The sequence below is a fragment of the Mesoplodon bidens genome (genome assembly GCF_964165515.1).
Source record: "Mesoplodon bidens genome assembly, chromosome: 15".
NCBI lineage: Eukaryota > Metazoa > Chordata > Mammalia > Artiodactyla > Ziphiidae > Mesoplodon > Mesoplodon bidens.
Genome location: NC_138171.1, coordinates 82,222,420 through 82,242,580, shown reverse-complemented (window position 1 = coordinate 82,242,580; position 20,161 = coordinate 82,222,420). Strand labels below are relative to the sequence as shown.

The following is a 20,161-nucleotide window of genomic DNA, read 5'->3' as shown; positions in this document are numbered from 1 at the left end:
GGACCCCGTGCTTGATGCCCAGAGCATCCTTTGCTGAAGGGCTTCTTGCCCGGCCTCTGGAGTGCTGTCTGCAGGGCCTTCAGTGTCAGCCCCTCAGGGGCCCTAGCCCCTTTCCCAGGCAGCCTGTGGTCCTGGTCCCTGGCTGCACGATGCGGGGGTGTGAAGGGGCCACCGTAGCTCCAGAACAGTCTGTGGGGTTAGCCAGGGCTGCCCCTGGATCTGGTCACAGCTCGCTGCTCCCTCTGCCCTGTCCTGCCGCCCTCTCCTCCTGTCCCAGGGCCTGACCCTGAGGGCACACCCTAATGAACACCCTGCATGCCAGGCTGCCCCCCGAGCGTCTGTTCCTCCGGGATCCCAGCCCGGAACAGTTGCCTGTTTGCCTAATTTTTTGGGTTTATTACACCCTCTGGAGGCCAGGGAAGATCATAAAAGGCACAGCCTGATGGCTCCGTCCCGCAGTGGCAGGGGTCAGCGGAGGCTTTCACTTGGCCCGAGATGCTCCCGGCATCTGAGGCTGTGACGGCACTGCTGCCCTTGGCTCGGCTGCGGAGCAGCCCCTGGGGAGCGGAGGAGGGCTGCGCAGACTCCTGGCCGGGATGTAGGTCATGGTGCTGCTGACCTCCAGCTGAGCACTATGTGGCGAGGTGTGTTCCGAGATGCGGTCAGGGCGATGGCCTGAAAAAGCCACTCCTGGATTTCTTTCAGGAGAAAAACCCTTGGGCTTTTCTCAGAAGTCGAGCTGATGCTTTTGTGGTTTTTATGGACAGCAGCTAGGTCAGCAAGATCTTTGAGTGTTGAGGACCGGCCAGAAAGGCTGAGGAGTAGCCCGGGGAGAGAGGGTTGCAGGAAGAGTGGCCCGCCCTGAGTTTGATTTCACACTTTGACACGGGCGAGGCTGCACGTCTTTATGGAGCATCCGCTACTGCACTGGGGGCTGAGGCTGCTCGCTCTCTGGGCTTGGGGGAGGGAGGCGAGTACACGTGCATCGAAGTGGGAGAGCCCGCTGGGTGCACCGGGGGCACAGTGGTGGCAAGTTAGCAAGCCGAAGTGAAGTCTGAGTAGGTCTCAGGCAATATTTGGGATACAGTTGTACTAAAACATTACTCGTTTATCTGAGATCCACATTTAATTGGGTTCCCTGTATGTTGTCTGGAGCCCTAATAAGGGAAAAAGAGAAGTGCCCTTGGATGGGTGGAGGAACTGAGCAGCCCACTGAGCATTTGGAGAGCAGGACTGCTACCCGAAGAGCGGGGATCTGGTCTGGGGTTGAATGTGGACACCACGGAGCCTGGTGGACATGCAGAGGGTGCGGAGGGGCGGAGGCAAATCTAGACGGTGGATGGCGACGGCGGGGGAGCTGTGGCCAAGGTGAGCTGTCCTCTGTGTGGCTGGACAGTCAGGAGGGGAGGGGCGGTGAGCCAGCCCTGTAAGGACCCGGACGCGCCCCAGGGCGCCAAGGAGCCACCCAAAGCTTAAAGTCAGGGGCTTTTTGCCTTCTAATTAACTAACTTATTTTAATCAAAGGAATATTGAATCACGCTGAAATAGTTTCCACGGGGAAGTGTTTTAAGTTCATTTTCTCATCCCCTGAGGTCCTGCTCCTACGTACTCTCCAGAGGTGACCAGCTTTCACTGCGAACAGCTTCCCACGTATTATTTCGGAAATGTCCAGGGATGTTCTGTGCATCTAGAAGCATAAATGTGCATTTCTCTCCATTTTATTTATCTACTTATTGGACTGCAAACTGGACGTCGACTGCATGCTTGATTCTTTCCCCCACTTAACAGTGTTCCTTGGACTTCTTTCCGTAGTAGTACCCATGGAGGTCATGCATTCTTTTTATTTTTATTTAATTATATTAATTAATTGGTACTTCTATTTTATTTTGAAATTGAAGTATAGTTGATGTACAATAATATATAAGTTACGGGTGTACAATATAGTGATTCACAATTAAAAAGAATTTTTTTTGGAGTGCAGTTGATTTACAAAGTTGTGTTAGTTTCAGGTGTACAGCAAAGTGAATCAGTTATACGTATACATGTATCCACTCTTTTTTAGATTCTTTTCCCATATAGGTTATTGCAGAGTAGTTAGAAGAGTTCCCTGTGCTATACAGTAGGTTCTTATTATCTGTTTTATACATAGTGGTGTGTATATGTGTATATGTCTCCCAGTTTATCCCCCCCTTTCCCCCTTGGTAACCATAAGTTTGTTTCCTACATCTGTGACTCTATTTCTGTTTTGTAAATAAGTTCATTTGTACCATTTTTTTAGATCCCACATATAAGTGATATCATAATACAGTGATTCACAATTTTTGAAGGTTATGTTCATATTTTCTTTCTAAAAATAGAGTTTAAAATTTTTCCTCTTGGGTGTTCTGCCATCAAAATGAAGGCAGTTAAATATTGGTTCATAGTATGTAACTTTTCAGGTGAATTGGGGATGCTGGTTCACTTTGGAACTCAGGGCGAACAAGCCACTCTTATTATAATCGTCTAGGCTAGTGGCCCAGTTTGGGGATCTCAGTGTCACTCAGTCCAGCTGTTTTATTATGGGGAGACCAAACACCATCAGCTGCATGAGTGGAATCAATCTGAATTGCTGAATAATTTAAAAACATATTCAAAATGTTTGAATTAACATAGGGTTATTTTTTTCTAATAAGCTTTCTCCTCATATCTGCGAGCTGACATAATTCATCTCTTTCTCTGATGGATATCTTACATCTTTTCCTTTCTCCTTCCCTCCTCCCCCCTCAGTATTGATCTGTAACTCAGCATACTTACTCCAGCGGGTTCATTTGTAGCATCTTATGATCTAGTTTCCAGACCTTTCGAATAAATTACTTATTTATATGAGTGAACCATAATTGACTTTTCGCTTGAGAAACCCAATTCACCGAAGTGGCCAGGCAGAGGCATAGTTCATTTTGCTCTATTATCAAGTCAGTGTTCGAATAATATTTTAGGATGATTTATTTTCCTCAGTATGAGAAAAATGTCAAGATTTATTTCCCATGTTTCGTAAATGTCAGAGGAAATTGACCTGGGACTGGGAGACCTCTCAGTGCCTGGTGTTGCACAGTTTTCAGCTGAAAGACTGGAAGACAAAGCACCGAGCGAGCACTGGTTGTGAGCGTTGCCTTTGTGCCGGGAGGGCTCGGGTTGTGGGGTGAAGAGGAAGTGGGATCCTCTAGGCCAGTTGGAGAGATGACACCAGCAGGGGTGGAGCCCGTGGGGGTGGGATGAGCTGGGTAGGCGTTCCTGAAGGTTTACGGGGTGGGTGAGTCAGACCTGGACCTGGGACAAGCCTCGCCCGAGGGCCTGGGTGGGAAAGCCAGAAGCAAGGGTGGTGAGGGGGTCAGCGGGGCAAGTGGCCCTAAGGAGGGGATGCGCCTGGCAAAGAGCAGCTAGTGGGGAGAGCATCCATTCAACGCTTTCGTCAATTGGTCCATCCCATCCAACAGCCGTTTTGTGAGCACCTCCAAGGCCCGGGCCTGGGGGTGTAAACCTAGTAGGCCTGGTCCTTACTCCTGAGAAGTTCACGGTCTGGGGGGTGACCTAGGAGCTGGTCAGCTGACTAGGGGGTGGGGCAGAGGCTCCACGAAGGCTCAGGAAGGCCAGGGTGAGCATTGGCGGGAGGAGGGTGGCATGGATAGTGTGGAATGGTTAGGTCGGGTCGGTCAGAAGGCATTTGGGGTACCGCTGGGAGTCGGGCTTCACCCTGTGGCCTGTGGAAGTCACTGTAAAGCCGGGGAGCCACACGGTGCCACGTGTATTTGGAAAGAATCCCTCTGACAGCAGAGTGGAGGGTGGATGAGAGGGGACAAGGCTGGAGGCAAAGAGACTCCAGGGGGCTGGTGGTGGCCGACCTGGGACAGTGGGAGAGGTGGCCAAGGTCGGTAGCCCAGTGGTAGATTGGATAGGACTGGGTAACTGACCATTGGCTGGGGAGGGGGGCACAGGAGGTAAGGCTACCAGAGGGAGTGTCACGTGGACCCTCAAGTCACCTATGATAGTTAGAGGCCCTGGAGGTACAGAGAAGGCCACGAGCTGAAGCCGGCCTCCAGTGGACGTGGGACCCGAGCGGGACAGGTCGGCAGAGTGTGGAAGGAAAGGGAGCCTGGGGCCTCCTTTGTCTTTTCTTCCATCTCTGAAATACTTGGAAGCTTGACGGCCTCCTGGAATCTGCCAGGGATGAATGCACCAAAGGGTTCGTTTCAATGTTTAATAGCTCCAGCCATCATAACCGCTTTATGGAGATTACATTGGCTTTTCCATAAGTATTTTCAGTAACTAGAGTGAGATTTGCTGTCTATGGCTAAATCTCTAGCTAGCTTCCTTGTATTTATAACACTATACTTAGAGATTATTTTCAGAGTAAAGATCCGTCTTTTTCTTACAGTTTTCGTGTTTATGCTTAAGAAGGAAGGAGTCTAGGAAATGGTTACGCGTGAACTTCCCTTTCCGGAACAGATGGCTTCCGTATGAATCTTGATGGCCTGTGATTGGCACTTAGAATGATTTCAAGCTGTTGGCAGCAGTGCCACACTGATGTTGGAAAACCATCCGGGTACAGGAAGGGCTGGAAGCTTGGCCGGGTGCTCAGGATGAGGGAGCCTGGGTGTCACGACACTCAGATGAGTCCCTAGGTCTGATGATGTTAGGCACTTATTTATTTATTTTTTTTACAACTTTATTGGAGTATAATTGCTTCACAATGGTGTGTTAGTTTCTGCTTTATAACAAAGTGAATCAGCTATACATATACATCTGTTCCCATATCCCTTCTCTCTTGCGTCTCCCTCCCTCCCATCCTCCCTATCCCACCCCTCCAGGCGGTCACAAAGCACCCTGTTAGGCACTTACTGCTCTTGGTCAGAAGCCACCATACAACTCGGAGCAAAGAGTGAGACAGTGTCAGCTGATTGGGGTTATATCCAGTTCTGTCATGTGATTTTACAAATAAGACTTAACAAAGTACAAAGTGCGGTTCCCAGCATACGAACTAGATCACATGTGGTGGAGTTTGTTTCGTGAGAGTAACTGTAAGACCGGTTACGACTCCGTCCGTCATGTTCAGATAGCATCCGAGCCGTGCTTCCCGGCATCAGGGGTTGTCGGGGTCCTTCTGGGCTCCTGTCATAAGCGGGTTCCATTCGGTGGGTCCGCAGGGGGCCCATGATCCCTCGAGCTCTGGGGGCTGCTGGTGCCTGGGCTGCACTTTGAATAACAGGTCGGAGCTGGGGTGCCCGTCTTTTGGGGGCTCAGAGCTCTTTGAGAAGCTGAGGGAACTGTGGTCCCTCGGAAAAGTGAGGCTGCCCCTCCCCCTCCCCACCACACCCCAGCCTCTGCCATTTCAAGGTTGTGGACCCGTTGAAACCCACCCCACCGAGCATTTCCAGTTGTTTTTTTTTTGTTTTTTAATTTTATTGGAGCATCTTCAGTTTTGATTTCGGAAGTGGCTGATAAAAAAGACGCTCATGCTACATAATGGCCTTTTAGTCAGTATCTTCCCTGGCATTTGTATAGAGCAGATGTTAATTTAAAACTAGGCAAGTACTATCTTGGTTACCTACAGGTTGGGATATATGATCCTGGGGAGGGCCCTTTAAACTTTGCTGCTCCCAAGGTGTAAGGCTCCGAGCCTGGAATTCCTTACCCTCTGGCTTCCCACGAGAGGGGGTGGGCGTGGGGTGGGCATGGTATGACCTGCATTCCTTCGTGCTTTGTAAGTAAGAACTGGCAGGCGGGGTGTGAGCGCCCATCGTGGTCATGTCTAGTCCTCTGAGATTCCCCCCCACCCCCGGATGGTTTTGTGCTCCCAGCAGGTATTTGTTGATAATACTGGCGGTTCTAAAGTGAAAGATCTAGACACAGTAGGTTGATGAGTGACTGAGAGATGACCCCGGTGGCAGCGGGAGGGACCGGGATGTGGCATCTGTGGCATTAACAAAACGAATCTGCGTGGCTCTCTTGCTGGGCGGAGCGCACTTTGGAAGTTGAGTGCGGTGGAGCGGGGTGATTGGGTCAACTGTTTGTTTTCCAGCGTCGTGAACACGGGGTGTCCCTGAGGCAGTTCTCACTTTTGGGTCCACAGTGGAGACGCCCAAGACCTGCAGGGTGGACTGGAGGCTGCACGCACGCAGGAGGGATTTCATTTATTTGTCTCTAAGCCAGTGTTCTGTTCGCCCAGCCCTGTACTTCCTCAGACTGGCTTGGAAAAGTGAAGCCAGGCCATGGGGATCCACTGCAGCGCTTGAATGGTGTTTACTGAAACATACTCTTCGGGCTTCATTGTTCTGGCTGGTGTTTGTTCTGTCTCTGTTCATCCTGAGGTGGCCAGGGTGCTACCCTCTCCTGCCTCTCCTCCCCCCGCCCCCCACCCCAGATTATTTTCAGATAAATCCCAGGCATCATTTCTTTTGTAAATATTTCAGTATGTCTCTAAAAGGTTAAGGCCTTTTAAAACTCATCATGATACTATTATCACACCTAAAATAATAATTCTTTAGTATCATCACATATCTAGTCAGTGTTAACATTTCCCTACGTGTCTTACTATTTCTAAAAATGTTCTTCTGTGTGAACTGAGATCCAGTCGGTTGATATAGCTCTAGACTTTTTTTTTTTTTTTTTTTGCGGTACGGGGGCCTCTCACTGTTGTGGCCTCTCCCGCTGCGGAGCACAGGCTCCGGACGCGCAGGCTCAGCGGCCATGGCTCACGGGCCCAGCCGCTCCGTGGCATGTGGGATCTTCCCGGACCGGGGCACGAACCCGTGTCAACCTGCATCGGCAGGCGGACTCTCAACCACTGCGCCACCAGGGAAGCCCTCTAGACTTTTTTTAATCTATACGTTCTGCTTCCACCTTTATATTCCCTGTAGTTTATTGTCGTTGCTATTGAACAAGCTGGGTAGGGAAATGATATGTCTGGGCCTCTTTTCTTCCCTGAGACACAATAATATCGAAAGTCAGCCACTTAATAATCCTACAGTGGCCTCTGAGTGTTCAAGTGAAAGGAAGAGTCTGCACGTCTCTCACTTTAAATCAAAAGCTAGACATGATTAAGCTTAGTGGGGAAGGCATGTCAAAAGCCGAGATAGGCTGAAAGCTAGGCCTCTGTGCCAAGCAGTTAGCCAAGTTGTGAAGGCAAAGGACAAGTTCTTGAAGGAAGTGGAAAGTGCTGCTCCAGTGAACACATGAGTAAGAAAGCAGAACAGCTTTATTCCTCACATGGAGAAAGTTGGAGTGGTTTGGATAGAAGATCAAACCAGCCACAACATTCCCTTACGCCACAGCCTGATCCAGGGCAAGGCCCTAACTTTCTTCAATTCTGTGAAGGCTGAGAGAGGTGAGGAAGCTGCAGGAGAAAAGTTTGAAGCCAGCAGAGGTTGGATCATGAGGTTAAGGAAAGAAGCCGTCTCTGTGACATCAAAGTGCAAAGTGCTGACGTAGAAGCTGCAGCATGTTATCCAGATCTAGTTAAGACCTAGTAAAGATCATTTACGAAGGTGGCTACACTAAACAACAGATAATCAATGTTGACACAACAGCCTTCTGTTGGAAGAAGATGCCACCTAGGACTGCCATTAGGGGCTAATGCAGTGGGTGACTTTAATTTAAAGCCAATACTCATTTACCATTCCAAAATTCTTAGGACCCTTAAGAATTATGCTCAGTCTACTCTGCCTGTGCTCTATAAATGGAACAACAAAACCTGGATGGCAGCACATCTCTTTACAATGTAGTTTACTAAATATTTTAAGCCCACTGTTGAGACCGTCTCAAAATAAAAAGATTCCTTTCAAAGTGTTACTGCTCATTGACAATGCACCTGGTCACCCAAGAGGTCTGATGGAGATGGACAATGAGATGAATGTTGTTTTCATGTCTGCTAACACAGTATCCATTCTGCAACCCATGGATCAAGGAGTAATTTTGACTTTCAAGTCTTATTCTTTAAGAAATATATTTCATAAGGCTGTGGTTGCTACAGCTAGTGATTCCTCTGATGGATCTGGGCAACGTAAACTGAAAACCTGCTGGAAAGGATTCAGCATTCTAGATGCCGTTAAGAACATTCATGATTCATGGGAAGAAGTCAAAATACCAACATTAGCAAGTGTTTGGAAGAAGTTGATTCCAACCCTCATGGATGACTTTGAGGGGTTCAAGACTTCAATGAAGGAAGTAACTGCAGATGTGGTGGAAATAGCAAGGGAACTAGAAGTGGAGCCTGAAGATGTGACTGAATTGCTGCAATCTCATGACAAAACTTTAATGGACGAGGAGTTGCTTCTTACGGATGAGCAAAGACAGTGGTTCCTTGAGGTGGAATCTACTCCTGGTGAGGATGCTATGAAGACTGTTGAAATGACAACAAAGGACTTAGAATATGACATAAACTTGGTTCATAAAGCAGGGTTTGAGAGGATTGACTCCAATTTGAGTCTGTGGTTTAAATACTATCAAATAGCATTGCATGCTACAGAGAAGTTGTTCAGGAAAGGAAGAGTCAATTGGCAAGGTAAACTTCACTGTTGTCTTATATTAAGAAATTGCCATAGCCACTCCAGTCAGCAGCCATCAACATTGAGGCAAGACCCTCCACCAGCAGAAAGATTACCTCTTGCTGAAGGCTCAGATGATGGTTAGCAGTTTTTAGCAATAAAGTATTTTTAAATTAAGGTATGTACCTTGTTTTTTTAGACATAATGCTATTGAACATTTTAAACATAACTTTGATATGCTCTGAGAAACAACAGAATTCGTGTGACTCATTGTGTTGTGATATTCGCTTTATTGCCGTGGTCTGGACCGAACCTGCAGTGTGTCCAAGGTCCGCCTGTATATTTGGATTGAGGCTCTCTCCATGAGCCCTGGCTTACCTTAGTGGAAAACGGTATTTAGATACTATAATTTGGCCATAAGATTCAAGGCCTTTTCAGAGGACAAAGCTAGGGAGTACTTTTTTTTTTCAATTTCAGATAAAGTTCCTGTTAGCATTTCCCACTTAGATTCAGGACTAAGAGGTTTTACCTAGCCTCATCAATCTGTGAAAGAAAAATTCAGCTGAGTGAATTTGAAGATCTAATTGGCTTTATTCAGTGATTCATGAATCTCACAGCATCCCACCTAGCAAGCTGAAAGGCCCTGCCAGGAGCTCTACAAAATGGAAGGCTTTTACGGGCAGAAGGAGGGTGTGATAAGGAAGTTAAAAAAGTGGGTTATTTCAGGCAAAGTCAGCTTCCCTTGGGGACAGCAGGGGGGTCTTACCAGGCAGGTTACCATATTAGTGTAGACCAGGAAATTCCAGGCTGATTGGTTCAAGATTTACTCCTGGGAGAGGCTGAAACCACATTAAGTAAGGTATTAAATCTTGGTGGGGCTTAGCATCAGTGACTGCATTTTGGCCCTATAGTTTCTTTTATTTTTATTTATTTATTTATTTTTTTGCGGTACGCGGGCCTCTCACTGTTGCGGCCTCTCCCGTTGCGGAGCACAGGCTCCGGACGCGCAGGCTCAACGGCCATGGCTCACGGGCCCAGCCGCTCCGCGGCATGTGGGATCTTCCCGGACCCTCTCAACCACTGCGCCACCAGGGAAGCCCTATAGTTTCTTTTTAACAAATCTAATGTTTGTATCTCCTTTCAACCAAAATCCCTGGTCCTCAGCGGCAGCAACATAATTACTCATGTATTATCCCACAATACACAAACAGAAATCCCAGGATAACTACAGTTATCACTGAAAATATGATTCCTGAACCCACAATATCTTTGCTCAGTAGTTCTTTTTCTCCTTAGGCTAGATTCCCCCTGCCTAAGGAATTAGCACATGAGGTCTTTTCTCACCATGTGGCACACAGGTTCATTTACTTCAACTTACTTTTGTGTTTTAGGTTATTTAATAAAAATAATTTTGTTTTATTTTTGTGTAACTTATTTTCATCATTCTAAAGATGATCTATATAGATCAAGGTGTTTTTCTAGAAATCTAGCGTCTCTCCCTCTCTTCCACTTCATCTTCTTTCTCCATAGGTAACCTTTCGACAAATAAATGCGCTATCCTTTTTATCTTATCCTTTTTATCCTTTTTATCTTTAAATACAAGTGGTAGCATCCCGTGTATACTTTTCTCCACCTCACCTTTCCCACTTAACGAACCCTGGCCTCCGTCCACAGCAGTACATAGAGACCTTCCTCATTCCTTTGACAGGGACATCCCACTCCATTGCGTGGGTGTAGTCTGGTGTCTTTCAGAGAACTGTACTTTTTAGGATTTCTCTTAACTTCCTGTTCTGGTGTCTTCTAGGAATTACACTTTCTGGATGGGTATAGAAAGAAGGTGGGGGGAGGGGGCAGTGCCCTGGCTGCATCTAGAAGCAGCACCTGGTTGTGAGCACTACTCCTGTTTCTTCTTAGTTCTCATCCTGGATGGAGGGATACCGTGCCTTTCTTCTGTACCAGGTGGGTGGGGCTTCTCTTTTCCCGAGTCACACAGTGTCCCTGGTTTCTGTCATTTCACATAGACTCCTTTTGGCTCACAGGTAGAAGTTCTTCCAGGGTTCGCCAACACAGTATTTTCAGTCTTATGTTTTTGATGGTGGCATCTGTTTTGTGCGTCCTCACGTGTTTATGTTCGTAAGGTTTCCGGACGGGGGGTATCAGAGATTGTGCTTCATGTGCCATTTAAAAACAAACCGCCATATGTAAAAAGTAAGTACAACAAAAATTGTAAAAACAGTCTTTTCTCTCCTAACCAACACTGAATTATTTGTGTTGCAGGGAAAAGGACTTGGAAGCCAAATTCATTATTCAAATGGAGAAAAGCAAAACAACAATCACAAACTTAAAGGCAAGTAGCAGCCTGGGCTGGCTCCAGTTCTGAGTTGTGTGTTTGTTTCCACGTCGAACGGCTTGTGGGTAAATACAACACATCTGCTGTTTCCACAGCTCTCCTTTCTCTGTTCAGTTTACCACGTCAGCTTGCACTTGGCTTGGGCTTGGTCACAAAGAAAAAGGGTGGATGCTTTGTCTCCTGTCCCATCCCTGGTTTCGCTGACCTGGGAGCCAGGCCTGAGCCGCAGCTCTGGGAGGTGACCTCATGGGTTTAGCCCCGACCGAGGCATTTCTATCCTCTATCCTGTGGTGGATCCTTAGCCTGGCAGTTGGCTCATTGTGAATTATTAAATAAGCTTTGGCCCTAGATTTGTTTTCATTTTTAATGAAAATAATTTTGTAAACTTTGCAAGAGAAGCTGGTATTATTATTCAAAACTCAGAGGATGAAAAATTTAAAAAACTGAAGTTTTTTTCTGGAAAAAAGAAAATTGAAAAAAAATCCCAGAATCTTCTAAGATGGCGAGTTCTTTTTGTACTTAAAGTATCCTGTTTTTTTCCTTTGGTTAGTGAATTTGTTAAGGACCCTGAATACTTTTCACTTAGGGGAAAAATAAGTGTGTAAAATCAATAATAAGGAAATCATGTGCCTTATGAACCCAACCCCATCCTCCTCCGATAGTTGTCATTAGCTCACAGGTTTGGGTTTCAGAGGCCTGGTGCCCACGGCCAAGTGCAGATCAGTCTCTGGTTGGATTTCTGTTAATTCGTGGCTCAAGGGACTGGACCCTTTGAAATCCAGTTTCAAAGTCGTGCAACTTGATCCCCAGTGATAGAAGCTGGGGAATGTGCCCATCTTCGCATGGGCCGTGCTCTGGGCCTTTCGAGAGGCCTCCTCTGAGGCTCTGGTGCCCCTTGGCCTGAGGCATCCTCCAGTGGAATGTCTTTCTTTCCCTGCTGCCCGCAGTTCTACCTTCTGGTTCTGCTTGGCCCGCACCTGGCTTTCCCTCCTTTGCCCTCCCACATCTTCTCACGTCACTTGTCCTTTCTCTGCTGTTAGTTACCTCTGCTTTGCTCTGCTTCCTGTACCTTTGTGTGCTCACAGTGCTGCGGTCAAAGTCATGCCAACATCGTATTTACCGGAACGGAGTGGAGAGACCCGTGGCCTTGGATGAACCTCCTTCCTTTGTGTGTTATGGAATCTGTTTTCCTTGATTACTCTGTTGTTTTTTGAGTTTTACAAACATTGCCTTGTCTGCTATAACCAGAATAGATGCCTGGATTTTTAAACATTTTAATAATGAGAACCTTAAACAATTTTCTCTTTTATAGTATGTATACTATAGTATCTGAATTATGTTGGAAAATAGGATGCCCATTACCTTTATTCAGCATATGTCCAGGGAGCTGTGGGAGGCCCTGGTGGCATATGAAGATTTTTAAACATGGTTTTTGCTTCAATTTTGGTATACAGCAAGGTAGACAAGATGTATGCAAACATACGCAATAGACTCATAATATGATGTGTCCTGGGAGAGTCGTCTCTCAGAGGTGGGAGAATTACTTCTGCATGCGGTGCCCAAGGGGAGCTTTGAGTTTTCGGTGGGGCCACAAGGTCACACAGCTGCTGTCACATTGTCATCTCTGTTAACAGCACCCCGTGGAGCTGTGCAGACTCCAGCAATAAAAAACACTGAAGTCAGAAAAGCATAGCATCTGGCTGGAGTGTCAGGTTCATATAAGGTCATCATGATAAAAAGTCCAGAAAAGTAGCCTTGGGTCATATCGTAGAGTCTGAATTGCTGGGAGGAGTTTAGGTTTGCTTGCTTGTTTGTTTGTTCATTCATTCATTCATTCATTCATTCAGGAGGTGGGGAATTAAATGGATTTCAGCCAGGGTATAAATAATGGAAAATGGTGATCGTTTGTGTATTTTTTATGAAGTTTTTTTCTTGAATTGGATAGATTACTTGTTTGCTGACAGCGCTCTTTGCATTATTATTATTTTCCTCTTACATTGTTGTTATTATTGTCATAATCATCTCTTTCTAGATACCAGAAGGAGGGACAGGGGACTCAGGAAGAGAACGGACCAAGACCTTTACCTATGACTTTTCTTTTTATTCTGCTGATACAAAAAGTCCAGATTACGTTTCGCAAGAAATGGTATGGTATTTTCAAAATCTCTGTTTTGGTTTATTTTCATATTGAGAAAAACATGCCTACCCTAAAACTCTTTAAAACATCTTGCTAATTTTTTTCTGAATATGATTTATGTAAAATTAGCCTTTGCTAACTTAGCTTTTTGCTTATTATATAGCACCGTTTATCTTAAGCCTGAGATGAATTCCATCCCTAAAAGTTGATTTTTTTTTTTTCACTTCTGAGCATGATGATCATAATTTTTGTTTTAAAACTTGGCAGTGACTACTGTTTTAAAGGAGCTTTGCAAGTAAAGCATTTTGCGGGGGGGACATTTACAGGCATACTTCATTTTACTGTGCTCGATGTTAACGCTTTTTTGCAAATTAAAGGTCGAGGCAATCCTGTGTCGAGTCTGTTGGCGCCATTTTTCCAACAGCATTTGTTCACTTCGTGTTTCTGTGTCACATTTTGGTAATTCTCGCAATATTTCAAACTCTTTCATTATTATATTCGATCAGTGATCTATCATGTTACTATTGCAAAAAGATTATGACTTGTTGAAGGCTCAGATGATGGTTAGCATTTTTTAGCAAGTAAGTATTTTTTAATTAAGGTATGTATGTTATTTTTTAGACAAAATGCTACTACACACTTAATAGACTACAGTATCGTATAAACATAACTTTTATTTGCACAGGGAACCAAAACATTTGCGTGCCTCGCTTTATTGCTGTGGTCTGAACTGAATCCGCAGGAACTCTGATGTCTGCCTGTGTGTACTGCTAAGCCTGGCACCTAACTCAGTTGGCCTTGAGTCCTGCTGCGATGCAGAGCTTTAGGAGGTACACTTCACACGCAAGTCACATTTCCCCTGCTTGGATGGATCATTGTAGGTTCTAGAAAGAAAGATTCTAGAAAGCAAGATCGTTTTGTTCAGAATCTTTCTAGAACCTAGAATGAAGCTGGAATTTGTCCAGGAAACCTGTGCTGTAGGCTTTTGTGGTCTGAAATGTAGACATGACACGGGCAGATAAGAACAGACCTGAAGATCCTCCCAGGGGACCGTCGCTTCGTGGTGTGTCATGTGACCAGAAGGACTAACGTATTTCCCTGGGTGGGACAGGCAGGGTGTTGGAGCAGAGTGGGGTTCTGGTGAAACACGGTGTGGGGTGGGGGGAGAGCATGCCCGCACGGCGGGGCTTCTCCCTGGCTTGTTAACAGCTTCTTAAGAGGCATGGCTTCAGGTCTCCAGGTGTTAAAACGAAGGTGAATCCCTGTCTTGCCCGCCCAGGCTTGTGACCCACGCGATGGCATCTTGAAGTGGTATCCTGGTGTAGTTTCTTGTAACTTGGTGTGTCCACGTACTAGAATCTCAGCGTTGCCTGGGAAAGTGTCAGGAATGCAGAATTTCAGGAACTACTCCAGACCTACTGAATCAAACTGCATTTTTTAGCAAGATCCCCAGGTGAGTTGCACGATCCTTAGCATCTGAGAAATGGAGTTGGTTTAGGAATGGCTTGTGGAGGAGGCTGGCTTTCTGAGGCGATGTAAGTGTTGGGAGTTCAGATTGGCTGTGGACGTGGAGAAGTTGTTCCAAGGAGAGGCCTGGAGTGATAGTATCTGCAAGATGTTGATTCAGTATTGGGGAAACATAGAAAGGACAACAGCAGTAGGGATGGGGGCCGTGAGGAGAGATGGGGTGCTGGGCATGAGAGAGGGGCTGGGAGAGGAAAGGTGAGCTAATGCTGCTGGAGTTTGCAGGGGAATCAGAAACGCTGCTTGGTGCTCAGGCATGCTGCTTCTAATCCTCACAAGAACCAAATGAGGTCGACTTCAGCTCCATTTTTCTTTGTCAAGGAGACTCAGCTTAAATAACTTTCTCAAGTCTGTAGGTCTAATCGACCGAATAGTAGCAGAGTTGAGATCCTGGGGCTGATGTATACGGCGGTGGAGATACCCCTGGAAGGTCTTAAGGGTTTAAGGATTGGTGTGTTCTCAGTGGCAGGTGGACAGGGCAGCCCTGTTGAATGAATAAATGGATGAGCGAGTGAGCGAAGATGACTCTGGTCCTGAGGTAAGTGGACTAGTCCGTGTCGGTAGCTAGGAGTCTGGTGAGGAACAGAATGTTGCAGCTAGTGGAATCCAGATTTTGGCTTTCAGGTAGGAATGCAAATGAAGTGGCTGGTACCAGGGAGTTTAAGGAAAAACTGGTTCATTACATGGTCCTCAGAACATCTTCATTAGAGGATGAATGAAGGGCCATGAAGGATTCCCTCCTAAGTTACCCAGAGAGCGGCTGGATTTCCCCCCTGTTTAACCTGGATTTGAGGCCTTTTGGGGACAGGGGCTGTGCCGAGGGAAAGCCCAGGGACGGGAGTGGTGGCGTGGACAGCAGGGCCTGGCTCCCTGGAGATGCTCAGCAGGCGTTTGCTGACTGAGAGGCCTCGTCTACGGGTGGGTAGTTCATTTATGGAACAGGTCACATATCCTGGGTTCAGTGAGAGTCAAGGTCAGGGAAGCAGTAACACGTTTAGCTCTTTTTTTTTTTTTTGCCGTACGCGGGCCTCTCACTGTTGTGGCCTCTCCCGCTGCGGAGCACAGGCTCCGGATGCACAGGCTCAGCGGCCATGGCTCACAGGCCCAGCCACTCAACGGCATGTGGGATCTTCCCGGACCGGGGCACGAACCCGCGTTCCCTGCATCGGCAGGCGGACTCTCAACCACTGCACCACCAGGGAAGCCCACGTTTAGCTCTTTTGGGAGTTAAAAATAGCTGTCCAGAGTTTAAAAATTGTTTGAGAATGAAAAGAGTTTTCAGCTGAGGAGGAGACTTTCCCACTTCAGGTGTCTGTGCTTCAGAGGCTTTGGGTTCCTTGACTCTGGAACAGTCTCAGGTTATTTATATCGTACATTCAGTCCAAAACTGAAAAAGCCTTTGAGATATGTTAGTAAACACTGCTTTCTAGTAGAACCACATGTTAATAAAACCAGCAGAGATCCAGGAAAACTCCTAGTGTTTTTTTTTTCCTCTTTTCCAGTTTTATTGAGAAATAATTGACATACATCTCTGTATAAGTCTAAGGTGTACAGCATGATGGTTCGCTTTACGTATCTTGTGAAACAATTATCGCAGTAGTTTAATTAATAACCATCCTCTCATATAGATACAATCAAAAGAAAAGAAAAAATTATTCCTCCTTGTGATGAGAACTCTTAGGATCTACTCTCATAACAACTTTCCTGTGTATCATGCAGCAGTGTGAACTGTAGTCATCATTGTTGTATATTATATTCCTAGCGCTTATTTCTCCTGAAACTGTAAGTTTGTATCTCTTGACCGCCTTCTTCCAAGTCTCCCTCCCCCAACCTCCCGCCTCTGGTAACCACAAATCTGATCTCTTTTTCTGTGAGTTTGGCATTTTTGGGAAAACACCTGTTTTTTAGACACTCTGTTAAAGGGAAGGTAATCTTCCTCATCTCTAATTTGAACAGCTGGTGTTGTATCGACTAAAGTTTTCACGCTGCCGGATCCTGCACAGGAACTGAGCTGACATTTCTCACCCCTGCTGTAAATGGGAAGATGCAGGCTTAGCGCGATGTCGGCCCTTGTCTTTTTCTTCTTTTTAAAAATCATTTAAATGAAGAGGCATCTTGAGACAATATATCATGCCCATTACTGTAGTACAAGTCAAGTTTCCCATAATGTTAAACAGATTCCAAATAAGATGACCGTTACTATTTCTTCCTTCCAAATTAATTTTAGATTTAGAAAAAAAATCAGTGAGCCATTTAAGTCCATACTCGTGTCAATTAAAGACCGTTAAGTAAGGTCTAATTTTCTTAATTGTTCTCCAGACTCCAAAGGGAGGCTTTGATCTGGCACTGCCTGTTCCTTGATTCCACCCCGGAGAAACTTGAAACCTACAATTTCCCAGCTGACAGCTGGATGGAGAGTCTTTTGTTTTCACAGCGCCCTCTTGTGGGCACTTCCCCTCAAGCGAAGCCCTGCGATGCCTCCCTTTGCTCTGTAAGTCGGCCTGTAGCCTCTCAGACAAGCAGCGAAGTGGCTCTCGGGGACCCTGGCCAGGAGGGCAGGACGTCAGCCAGTCGAGCAGCCCCTTCCTTCCCCACCTCGGTTTGGTAGACGATGGTAAATCAGTCCTCGGTGGGAGCTGCAGTGGGGTAGCCGGTTTTCCCTGCTGGGAATCCCAGAGGTGTGGGCACCGTCCTGCTGCTTCTCTGGGTCCCCAGCCGACTTGAAGCTGGGACCGAGCCAGGCCTGGGTCTCAGCGCCTCCGGACCTGCATTTTCTAGGCCTGTCGTACGGTCACGTCCACCAGCCGCAGGACCCCGCCCCCTCCGGGGCCCCCTGAGTCTGGAGGAACTCCAGCTGAGTTAGCTTTCTAGAGACTAGATGAGGAGTAAAGTAGCAGGTGTGGATTTTAACCCTGGGGAAGAATTCCATTTTGAAAACTTTGGGGTTTGGTTTAAATATGATATTTTCCATGACTTTGTTTTAGCCCCAGACAAAAGTGTGGGAGAAGAGCCTTCCTTTATTCTTCCGGAAGCTTTTGGAAGGCTGTTCTTTCTCTCCATTGGCACTCTGTGAAGTGGTTAAAAGTGACATCTGCCTTTTGGTTTTTGTCTAATCAGAGAGGATTAAAGAAATATTTAGAGTTTTCCTCCTATTCCATATATAGTGGTGAAAATGAACCTCAGATGGTTAGTCTGGAGCCCAGAGTCCCCCTGGGATTCCTGGTTCTGCTTCTTCACAGAGGGGTGTGTGTGTGTGTGTGTGTGTGTGTGTGTGTGTGTGTGTGTGTGTGTCTCTGTCTGTCTGTCTGTCTGTCTGTGTCTGTGTCTGTGTGGTCTGTCGGGGGAGGCCCTTCCATGTAGGGTTGTGGCTTCCAGATTGATGTCGAGAGCGTGGGAAGAGGACTCGGCGTCCACTCCTGTAGAAGCGCAGGCTTTGGCGTCAGGGAGGCCGGGTGCAGATCCCACTCTGCCGCCCACTGTGTGCCCAGTGGCCTAACCTCTCCCCCTGGACAGTGGATCTAGGACACTACTCGCCCCGAGGACTGATCACGGACACGATGTGAGCTGCTCTAGTTGAAGGTTAAGTTAGTCATCTGAATGTGGGAAAAGGATCAGAAAATATCAGCTCGTAAAGCTGAAACGGATGAAACTTAACTCAGAATGAAGGAGGGTAATGAGAGGGTCCTCTGTGGAAGCGGCTCGGTTGGGAGGATAGTCTGTACGTCTTTGACTGACGCCACCGAGGAGACGAAGTCTCAACAAGATGGCGGGAAGATGGTGCCTGAAGCATCCTTGGCTGACAAGCTGTGTTGGTACCAAGGATGTCTGTGTGGGGAGGGGAGAGCAGGATGGCCAGTGGTTGTCAGCCCCATCCGGGGGTGGTATCTGGCTGGAGGGCCCAGATCCCTATGGGGAGACAATGGTGTGTCTTGAGCTGGGCTCACCCGGCATCACTCACGGAGACTGAACCCTCCCGAGGGGTTGGTGAGGCTCCCGCCCTGGCCTTTGGGGGGGACCCCACACCTTTTCCTGGTTCTGACTGAGAACCTGATCGTATTCCCTCTCCGGTGTCTCTTCAGCTGCTGATGTGCCTTTTTTTTTTTTTTTTTGCGGTACGCGGGCCTCTCACTGTTGTGGCCTCTCCCGCTGCGGAGCACAGGCTCCGGACGCGCAGGCTCAGCGGCCATGGCTCACGGGCCCAGCCGCTCCGTGGCATGTGGGATCCTCCCGGACCAGGGCACAAACCCGTGTCCCTTGCATCGGCAGGCGGACTCTCAACCACTGCACCACCAGGGAAGCCCTGTGCCTTGTTTTTGAAGCAGGGAGGTGTTCTCTGCCCTTTGTGTCCTGGTCTCCCCTGCAGGGAGGGGGCAGGGGGCAGTGTGAAGGCAGGAGGGGGTTAGAAAGCTTTGGCTGGTCCCCGCCCCAGCTGGGTGTAAGGAGGATGACCAGGCATCTTGATTTGCTTCTTTTACGTCGATTGTGTGGGTCAAGTATTTGTCCTTCACCCCCCTTCCATTCCCCAAAGCATCCTAGTGCAGTTGTATGGGGCAGTGGACGTGGACTCAGGCCACTGTAAGTGCCAACCCAGGCCCCACACAGCTCGGCTTCCTGCCCGCTCCATCCTGGGCAAATGTCCAAATAGGAAAATGCACTGGATTCTGACTCGGGAGAGCCTGGCATCCCAGCCTCATCTGCACCCACTCATCACTCAGCTCTGTGAGAGCCTCCAGAGACTTACTTTGATGAATGGCCGTATCCTTAAAATGGTGGCATTGATTTGACATGGTTTGGGCCGTAACTTTCTGGCTGCTGTGACTTTGAATATTTAGTTTCTGGAAGGTCTGGTAGCATGAATCACTTTATAAGTTTATTTAATTCTGAAATGGTAAATCATCATGCTTTAAAATCGTCTTTGCTTCTAGATATGACTGTCACTTTGCCTTGTTTACCTTTTTCTATTTCAGGAATTTGTTGTTAACTTAAGTGGGAAAAAGGATGGGGTTGCTTTTTGCTTCATTAAATCAAATGAAGGAAATCAAAAGGAAATAAAAAATGTTTCCTTTTGATTAAAAACTGGGCTATACACTTTTTTTGTTGTTAACAGCTCTGTAGTGATTTATTTACATGGTGTAATCCTTATGAAAGTACTGTTCAAGAATACTGTCAACACTGAAGGAGTTTTTATTAAAATCCATGGTAATTGTATCTTTTGTGGATTTTTTTCTTCTTTCAGGTTTTCAAAACCCTCGGCACAGATGTCGTGAAGTCTGCATTTGAAGGTTATAATGCATGTGTCTTTGCATACGGGCAGACTGGATCAGGAAAGTCATACACTATGATGGGAGATTCTGTACGTTATTTACACTGTGTGGGAAGAAAATTTCTCATTATCTCTCTTTGGACTGATAAAAGTGTCTCTTATCTACGCGGTCTGTACTAACTTGCTTTTCATGTTCTGATCATTCTTTAGCAATAAGGTAAAACTCAGTAATAAGTTGGACGAAATTTCCTTTGAGACATTTTAAATTAGAAATAGTTTTAAGTTTATAAGCTTGAATAATGGATGGGAGTCTCAGTTCATTTTCTGTTTTTAAAGGCTTTATAATCTTATCAAAAAAGTACGCTGGG

General features: G+C 46.7%; 1 protein-coding gene across 1 annotated transcript in view; it reads left to right on the top strand.

Annotated features, from left to right (window-relative positions):
- The window catches only part of LOC308628709 (kinesin-like protein KIF16B), a 295,568-nt gene that overhangs the window by 24,557 nt on the left and 250,850 nt on the right, over window positions 1-20,161 (top strand). Inside the window, exons 2-4 of the mRNA XM_081255964.1 lie at window positions 10,797-10,866; window positions 12,902-13,015; window positions 19,767-19,883. Coding sequence (XP_081112090.1) covers window positions 10,797-10,866; window positions 12,902-13,015; window positions 19,767-19,883 — 301 coding nt within the window. The remainder of the gene's footprint in view (window positions 1-10,796; window positions 10,867-12,901; window positions 13,016-19,766; window positions 19,884-20,161) is intronic.